The sequence below is a fragment of the Oncorhynchus mykiss genome, chromosome 17, assembly GCF_013265735.2.
Source record: "Oncorhynchus mykiss isolate Arlee chromosome 17, USDA_OmykA_1.1, whole genome shotgun sequence".
Taxonomy (NCBI): Eukaryota; Metazoa; Chordata; class Actinopteri; order Salmoniformes; family Salmonidae; genus Oncorhynchus; species Oncorhynchus mykiss.
In genome coordinates, this window is record NC_048581.1 from 5,649,032 (window position 1) to 5,658,970 (window position 9,939).

General features: G+C 41.0%; 1 protein-coding gene across 1 annotated transcript in view; it reads left to right on the forward strand.

The window, feature by feature from the left end:
• The window catches only part of LOC118940006 (zinc finger protein 721-like), a 39,464-nt gene extending 30,017 nt beyond the window's left edge, over positions 1 to 9,447 (forward strand). Inside the window, exon 6 of the mRNA XM_036947922.1 lies at positions 8,172 to 9,447. Within this exon, the coding sequence (XP_036803817.1) occupies positions 8,172 to 9,415 (1,244 nt within the window). The 3' untranslated portion in view covers positions 9,416 to 9,447. The remainder of the gene's footprint in view (positions 1 to 8,171) is intronic.
• Positions 9,448 to 9,939: the final 492 nt, after the last annotated feature.

Sequence of the window (9,939 nt, forward strand, 5' to 3'; positions counted from 1 at the left end):
CAGCAGCGTGAGGAACTGACTCAGTGCAAAAAGACAACAAAAGCTTTCAGAGGGAAGAAAAGCAGATGGCCCAAAGTATTTGCAGCCACTCGACATCAGTGTAAATCGTGCATTTAAGGTGACGCTCCGTGTTCAGTGGGAGGCTTGGATGACAAGTGGGGAGAAATCCTTCACTAAAATGGGCCGCATGCGAAGAGCAACTTATGGTCAAGTCTGCCAGTGGGTCCTGACAGCGTGGAGCATTGTCAAAAAAATCCACTATCATCAACGGGTTTCGAAAGGCTGGACTGCTGCGTGTTGAAGGGGCAGCATGAGCTCAGCGGGGTATTTGCCTCCGGATGAAAGTGACGAGAGCGACAATGAAAACGATCCAACATCGGATGAAGAAATTCTGAGGCTATTCATCTCCGACACCGAAGGAGATGACTTCAGTGGTTTCAGTGCACAGGAGGAGGAAGATAGTGACCAAGTTCATTTGTTTCAATGTACCGGTAAGCACCTGCGGCTTATAGACATGTGCTGCTTATTTATGTACAAAATATATTTTTTTAAATAATTCAGTGGGTGCGGTTTATATTCAAGTGCGCTTAATAGTCCAGCAATTACGGTATAAGAGGTCATACATTTTTTTGTAGTGATTCCTATGTTGTTGATGTAAATAATATTTGTTGGTCCGTGGTGTGTAATGATGAGCAACCAGACACTGCCCTTGACACGTTTGAAACTGCTTATACCAGCTACTAATAAGCAGCACCCATTAACAAAATGACTGTAAAAACTGTTAAATCCACGTGGATTGATGATGAATTTAAAAATGGTATGATGAAGAGGGAGGCAAAAGAGATGGCATATACAGTGCCTTGCGAAAGTATTCGGCCCCCTTGAACTTTGCGACCTTTTGCCACATTTCAGTCTTCAAACATAAAGATATAAAACTGTATTTTTTTGTGAAGAATCAACAACAAGTGGGACACAATCATGAAGTGGAAAAACATTTATTGGATATTTCAAACTTTTTTAACAAATCAAAAACTGAAAAATTGGGCGTGCAAAATTATTCAGCCCCCTTTAGTTAATACTTTGTAGCGCCACCTTTTGCTGCGATTACAGCTGTAAGTCGCTTGGGTTTTGTCTCTATCAGTTTTGCACATCGAGAGACTGAACATTTTTCCCATTCCTCCTTGCAAAACAGCTCGAGCTCAGTGAGGTTGGATGGAGAGCATTTGTGAACAGCAGTTTTCAGTTCTTTCCACAGATTCTCGATTGGATTCAGGTCTGGACTTTGACTTGGCCATTCTAACACCTGGATATGTTTATTTTTGAACCATTCCGTTGTAGATTTTGCTTTATGTTTTGGATCATTGTCTTGTTGGAAGACAAATCTCCGTCCCAGTCTCAGGTCTTTTGCAGACTCCATCAGGTTTTCTTCCAGAATGGTCCTGTATTTGGCTCCATCCATCTTCCCATCAATTTTAACCATCTTCCCTGTCCCTGCTGAAGAAAAGCAGGCCCAAACCATGATGCTGCCACCACCATGTTTGACAGTGGTGATGGTGTGTTCAGCTGTGTTGCTTTTACGCCAAACATAACGTTTTGCATTGTTGCCAAAAAGTTCAATTTTGGTTTCATCTGACCAGAGCACCTTCTTCCACATGTTTGGTGTGTCTCCCAAGTGGCTTGTGGCAAACTTTAAACGACACTTTTTATGGATATCTTTAAGAAATGGCTTTCTTCTTGCCACTCTTCCATAAAGGCCAGATTTGTGCAATATACGACTGATTGTTGTCCTATGGACAGAGTCTCCCACCTCAGCTGTAGATCTCTGCAGTTCATCCAGAGTGATCATGGGCCTCTTGGCTGCATCTCTGATCAGTCTTCTCCTTGTATGAGCTGAAAGTTTAGAGGGACGGCCAGGTCTTGGTAGATTTGCAGTGGTCTGATACTCCTTCCATTTCAATATTATTGCTTGCACAGTGCTCCTTGGGATGTTTAAAGCTTGGGAAATCTTTTTGTATCCAAATCCGGCTTTAAACTTCTTCACAACAATATCTCGGACCTGCCTGGTGTGTTCCTTGTTCTTCATGATGCTCTCTGCGCTTTTAACGGACCTCTGAGACTATCACAGTGCAGGTGCATTTATACAGAGACTTGATTACACACAGGTGGATTGTATTCATCATCATTAGTCATTTAGGTCAACATTGGATCATTCAGAGATCCTCACTGAACTTCTGGAGAGAGTTTGCTGCACTGAAAGTATAGGGGCTGAATAATTTTGCACGCCCAATTTTTCAGTTTTTGATTTGTTAAAAAAGTTTGAAATATCCAATAAATGTCGTTCCACTTCATGATTGTGTCCCACTTGTCATTGATTCTTCACAAAAAAATACAGTTTTATATCTTTTATGTTTGAAGCCTGAAATGTGGCAAAAGGTCGCAAAGTTCAAGGGGGCCGAATACTTTCGCAAGGCACTGTAGGTCTGGCTGAATAACTGATTGGCAAACCTATTGCACATTGAGACATCATTTGACTAAACTGAATAAAAAGAAGAAAGTACACAATGAAACAAAGAAAAATGACATGAAGAATGATAGTAAAAATCTTTGGAGCATCTTCAATGAAATTTTGCGCAAATAAAATCTACAATGACAAGTCACTGGTGTCTGACAACGTGGATGGAAAATTGAGGATAATAGCGGCCGATATTGCCATTCCTATTTGCCTTGTCTTTATTTTAAGCCTACTAGAAAGTGTGTGCCCTCAGGCCTGGAGGGAAGCTAAAGTCATTCCACTACCCAAGAATAGTAAAGCTCCCTTTACTGGCTTAAATAGCTGACCAATCAGCCTGTTACCGACCCTTACAATTTTGGGAAAAAAATATTTGACCAGATACAATGCTGTTTTACATTAAACAAATATAGACTTTTAGCTTATAGGGAAGTTCATTCAACAAGCACAGCACTTGCAAATGACTGTTTGGCTGAGAGAAATTCATGATAAAAATATTGTTGGGGCTGTTTTGTTAGACTTCGGTTCGGCATTTGACATTATCGATCATAGTCTGCTGCTGAAAAAACGTATGGCTTTACACCCCCTGCTATATTGTGGATAAAGAGTTTTCCTTTTAAAATGTAACCTTTATTTAACTAGGCAAGTCAGTTAAGAACAAATGATTTTTTTCAATGACGGCCTAGGACTGCCTTGTTCAGGGGCAGAACGACAGAGTTTTACCATGTTAGCTCAGTGATTCGATCCAGCAATCTCTCGGTTACTGGCCTACCGCTCTAACCACTAGGATACCTGCCGCACCAGAGCTACAAAATCAAGTTTGAATCAGGAATTCCCCAGGGCAGCTGTTTGGCACCTACTTTTTTCAATCTTTACCAACAACATGCCAATGACATTTGAGTAAAGCCAGTGAGTCTATGTATGCGGATGACTCAACACCGTACACGTCAGCTACTACAGCGACTGAAATGACTGCAACCCTTAACATAGAGCTGCAGTTAGTTTCAGAATGGGTGTCAAGGAATAAGTTAGTTCTAAATACTTCTGATTACCTTAAAACCTCTTGGTGTTAGGGGGCAGTATTTTCATTTTTGGGAAAAAAACTGTTAGTGGAATTTCTAAATTCCTGTATGTTTTGTAGCCAAAACCAAATTCGCACTCTTTCTATTTCATTAATGAGTTGTAAGTTCATTAATTATGCATGAAGTAGATCGAGACCAGTCTTAAAAGCCAGGTAACAGCGTTTATTTCAAGAGAGTACTAACCACATACACATATTTCCACAGGTTATAAAGTGAAAATGACGTCAGCGTTTTCTAAACGTTCTATCTATTTCACAAGTAGAGGGCCCTCTAGCTCTCGAGCCTTCGCGTTATCAGCACAAAGTCAAGGCCAGTCAGTATAAATCAACATTCTAGACAGTCTGGAGATGGGCCGTTCCTGCCACCTGGAGATTGTACAACTGAATGAACTAAGGAACAGACCTTCATTGTTACTAAACTCCTGACTACATTATATACAATTGGGAATGGGAGCAAAAGAGAAAATTCACATGTACAGTACATTACAGCATTTGGACTAGTCAGTTCTGATTGGAATGTATACATAATTAGTCATTTCAACCATAATTTCCTCTAACAAAAACGTCCCCGTTTTAAACTGGAAATTTTGTCAGGAAAAGATGCTAGAATATGCATATAATTGACAGCTTTGGATAGAAAACACTCTAACGTTTCCAAAACTGGAAGGATATTGTCTGTGAGTATAACAGAACTGATGTTGCAGGCGAAAGCCTGAGAAAAATCCAATCCGGAAGTGCCCCAGGTTTTGAAAGCGCTGCGTTCCAATGACTCCCTATATGGCTTTGAATGTACCATCAACGAGCTTAAGCTTTCTACGTATTCCCCAAGGTGTCTACAGCATTGTGACGTAGTTTTACGTATTTCTGTTGAAGAATAGCCGTATGGGGGCACATTGCGTAAGTGGTCACATGGTGGCTCCGAGAGAGATTCTCGCGTAAAGTGCAGAGGTAGCCATTACTCCAATTGGTCCTAGAGAAAAAGGAATTGTCCCGATGGATATATTATCAAATAGATCTTAGAAAAACACCTTGAGGATTGATTCTAAACAACGTTTGCCATGTTTTTGTCAATATTATGGAGCTAATTTGGAATATTTTTTTGGATTTGTGACCGCAATTTCCGGACGATTTCTCAGACAAACGTGAAGAACAAACGGAGCTATTTCGCCTACAAAAATAATATTTTGGGAAAAAATGAACTTTGGCTGTCTACCTGGGAGTCTCGTGAGTGAAAACATTTGAAGTTCATCAAAGGTAAACGATTTAATTTGATTGCTTTTCTGATTTCCGTGACAAGTTTGCCTGCTGCTAGCAAGGCATAATGCTATGCTAGGCTATGATAAACTTACACAGATGCTTGTCTAGCGTTGGCTGTAAAGCATATTTTGAAAATCTGAGATGACAGGGTGATTAACAAAAGGCTAAGCTGTGTTCCAATATATTTCACTTTTGATTTTCATGAATAGGAAGATTTTCTAGGAAGATTTATGTCCGTTGCGTTATGCTAATTAGTGTCAGATGATGATAACTGTCCCGTTCACGGGCTGGGTGTCACTACATGTTAAGTTACATGACCTACTATGCTAATTCTGTAGCGGTATTGTTAGAGGGGGCTAAATAAATATTTAGTTGGTGCGCCAGGCAGGTATTAACCCTAGTTATTAAAGTTAGTTATTACCTATTATAACATTATTATTTTTAAAATATTATTAAAACTGAAAGGATGAGAGTAGAATAGATAGAGTAGCGCTTCCAGACACATTCTAAACATGATGGAGACTTAAAGGAGGACTGTAGCACCTAATGATGAAACATTATGGAGTCTGAAAGGAGGACTGTAAACATCTAATGATGAAACATTATGGAGTCTTAAAGGAGGGCTGTAGCACCTAATGATGAAACATTATGGAGTCTTAAAGGAGGACTGTAAACATCTAATGATGAAACATTATGGAGTCTTAAAGGAGGACTGTAGCATCTAATTTTGAAACATTATGGAGTCTTAAAGGAGGACTGTAGCATCTAATGATGAAACATTATGGAGTCTTAAAGGAGGACTGTAAACATCTAATGATGAAACATTATGGAGTCTTAAAGGAGGACTGTAGCATCTAATGATGAAACATTAGGGAGTCTTAAAGGAGGGCTGTAGCACCTAATGATGAAACATTATGGAGTCTTAAAGGAGGACTGTAGCATCTAATGATGAAACATTATGGAGTCTTAAAGGAGGACTGTAAACATCTAATGATGAAACATTATGGAGTCTTAAAGGAGGACTGTAGCATCTAATTTTGAAACATTATGGAGTCTTAAAGGAGGACTGTAGCATCTAATGATGAAACATTATGGAGTCTTAAGCTTTAATTTGTGGTATTGCACTTGTGAATGCATGAAAGTTAAATATTTCTAATAAAAAATCTGTATTTTGCACTCTGCAATTTTACCGGATGTTGTCGAAATGTTTCACTAGCGGAATCCCTAGCCATAACAGGTTTTAATGTGTTTGAGCCAATCAGTTGTGTTGTGACAAGGTAGGGGTGGTATACAGAAGATAGCCCTATTGGGTAAAAGACAAAGTCCATATTATGTCTTGAACAGCTCAAATAAGCAAAGAGAAACAACAGTCCATCATTACTTTAAGGACCACCACAAGAATGGAAGATCCAGAGTTACTTCTGATGCATAAGTTCATTAGAGTTACCAGCCGTAGAAATTGCAGCCCAAATAAATGCTTCACAAAGTTCAAGTAACAGACACATCTCAACATCATCGGTTCAGAGGAGACTGCGTGAATCAGGCCTTCATGGTCAAATTTCTGCAAGGAAACCACTACTAAAGGACACCAATAAGAAGAAGAGACTTGCTTGGGCCAAGAAACATGAGCAATGGACATTAGACCGGTGGATATCTGTCCTTGGGTCTGATGAGTCTTAATGTGAGATTTTTGGTTCCGAGCGTCATGTCTTTGTGAGACGAGGAGTAGATGAACAGATTATCTCTGCATGTGTGGTTCCCACCGTGAAGCATGGAGGAGGAGATGTGATGGTGTGCGGGTGCTTTGCTATTGACAATGTCAGTGATTTATTTATTCAAGTCACACTTAACCAGCATGACTACCACAGCATTCTGCAGCGATATGCCATCCCATCTGGTTTGGGATTAGTCCCACTGTCATTTGTTTTTCAACAGGACAATGACCCAACACACCTCCAGGTTGTGTAAGAGCTATTTGATTAAGTAGGAGAGTGATGGAGTGCTGCATCAGATGACCTGGCCTACACAATCCCCCGACCTCAACCAAATCAAGATGGTTTGGGATGAGTTGGATCGCAGAGGTGAAGGGAAAGCGGCCTACAAGTTCTCAACATATGTGGGAATGCCTACAAGACTGTTGGAAAAGGATTCCAGGTGAAGCTGGTTGAGAGAAAGCAAGGGTGGCAACTTTTGAAGAATAAAATATATATTTTGATTTAATACTTGTGGTTACTACATGATTCCATGTGTTTTTTAATCATTTTGATGTCTTTATTATTCTACAATGTAGAAAATAGTAAAAATAAAGAAAAACCCTTGAATGAGTAGGTAAGTCCAACCTTTTGACTGGTACTGTACATTACATTTCCTAACAGCTCCAGTGGACATTCCTGCAATCAGCATGCCAATTGCCCGCTCCCTCAGAGACCTGTGGCATTGTTGTGTGAACAAACTGCACATTTTCGAGTAGCCTTTTATTATCCCCAGCACAAGGTGCACCTGTGTAATAAGCAAGCTGTTCAATCAGCTTCTTGATATGCCACACCTGTCAGGTGGATGGATTATCTTGGCAAAGAATAAATGTTGACTAACAGTGATGCTCATGAAACATCCAACACTTTACATGTTGCGTTTATATTTTTGTTTTTTGTTGTTACTATCAGTTTTAGGAACATTTACCCAAAATATGACATCAGCGATAATCAAAATGTTGAAAATCTGTGAATGTCTAACTAAGAAATTGGTCCATTTAAACAGCATGTGTCGAACCCTTTCAACAACGGGGAGATGTTACTGATGTGCTTTGTATCTTCGACGTAAAAACAAGTTTTGGACCTCCACACAAAATTACTTCTTTAGTTATTTTATGTTTAAGGAAGTGTGTAGGTCACATTCTGTATCATACAGCTATGAATGTTATATATTTAGAACCACCTGTTCAATTGGAATCCAGTGACGTCTGTGTCTTCGGTGTCCTAGAACTGTCCAGGTTTTTGTGTTCTGACTTTTAAAACAGGATGAATAAAATAAGTAATTTAAACATATCAGTAATTACCAGGAAGCTCTACATTTGTTTTAAAATCACACTAAGATTTTTTAAAACTGGCCTCGGGTTATTGAGAGATCTGATTTAGGATTTACCCTCGTAGCAAGGTTGTTTTATCATGTGGTTTCATTCGGGTCTCTATTTAAAAATAACACTGTCTTTGGCAGGAGAAAGGCCAGACTCGGAGGAACCAGAGCCAGGGACGTCCAAACTAGCAAGACGACACCACTGCTCCCACTGTGGAAAGAGTTGTAACCGGTTATGGGACCTGAAACAACATGAGAAAATGCACACAGGGGAGAAGCCTTACCACTGCTCCCAGTGTGGAAAGAGTTTTCACCAGAAAGCACACCTGAAAGCTCATGAGAGAATACACACAGGAGAGAAGCCTTACCACTGCTCCCAATGTGGAAAGTGTTTCAACCAGTCGGGGGAGCTGAAACAACATGAGAGAATACACACAGGAGAGAAGCCTTACCACTGCTCCCAATGTGGAAAGTGTTTCAACCAGAGAGTAAACCTGAAACAACATGAGAGAATACACACAGGAGAGAAGCCTTACCACTGCTCCCAGTGTGGAAAGAGTTTCAATCGGAAAGCAAACCTGAAAGCTCATGAGAGAATACACACAGGAGAGAAGCCTTACCACTGCTCCCAATGTGGAAAGTGTTTCAACCAGTCGGGGGAGCTGAAACTACATGAGAGAATACACACAGGAGAGAAGCCTTACCACTGCTCCCATTGTGGAAAGTGTTTCGTCCATTTGGAGGTGCTGAAACAGCATGAGAGAATACACACAGGGGAGAAGCCTTACTACTGCTACCAGTGTGGAAAGGGTTTCAACCAGAGAGGAAACCTGAAACTGCATGAGAGAATACACACAGGAGAGAAGCCTTACCACTGCTCCCAATGTGGAAAGCGTTTCGTCCGTTCGGTGGAGCTGAAACAACACGAGAGAATACACACAGGAGAGAAGCCTTACCACTGCTCCCAGTGTGGAAAGAGTTTCAGCCGGAAAGCATTCCTGAACCAACACGAGAGAATACACACAGGGGAGAAGCCTTACCACTGCTCCCAGTGTGGAAAGCGTTTCAACCATTCAGGGAAGCTGAATCGGCATGAGAGAATACACACAGGAGAGAAGCCTTACCACTGCTCCCAATGTGGAAAGTGTTTCAACCAGTCGGGGGAGCTGAAACAACACGAGAGAATACACACGGGAGAGAAGCCTTACCACTGCTCCCAGTGTGGAAAGCGTTTCAACCATTCAGGAAAGCTGAAACGGCATGAGAGAATACACACAGGAGAGAAGCCTTACCACTGCTCCCAATGTGGAAAGTTCTTCAGCCAGATAGGATACCTGAAACAACATGAGAGAATACACACAGGGGAAAAGCCTTACCACTGCTCCCAGTGTGGAAAGTGTTTCAACAATTCAGGGACGCTGAAACGACATGAGAGAATACACACAGGGCAGAAGCCTTACCACTCCTCCCAGGGTGCAAAGCTTTTGCCCATTTAGGAAGCCTGAAAGAACACATTAGACTGCACACAGAGAGAAGGCTTAGAAAGCTCAGACTGGGGGAAACATAGTACTCATAACAGTCATTTAAACGTCATTAGAGAATCCACACCGGAGAGAGAAATTACTTCTCTTAGCGTGTATATTGATATTTCACATCACATTGGCTTAAAATTCATCAGAGAACATACACAGTGCTCCCATTGTCTTATATTGTGACTGACAATGTGTTTACCTGTCTTTACCATATGAAATTAAATGGTACAGGGTATACTCAAACATATATTTGACCTACAAAACTAAGGAGATGATTGTGACTTCAGGAAACAGCAGGGGGAACACCCCCTATCCACATCGATGGAACAGTAGTGGAGAGGGGTAGTAAGTTTTATGTTCCTCGGCATACACATCACAGACAAACTGAATTGGTCCACCCACACAGACAGCATCATGAAGAAGGCGCAACAGCGCCTCTTCACCTCAGGAGGCTGAAGAAATTCGGCCTGTCACCAAAAGCACTCACA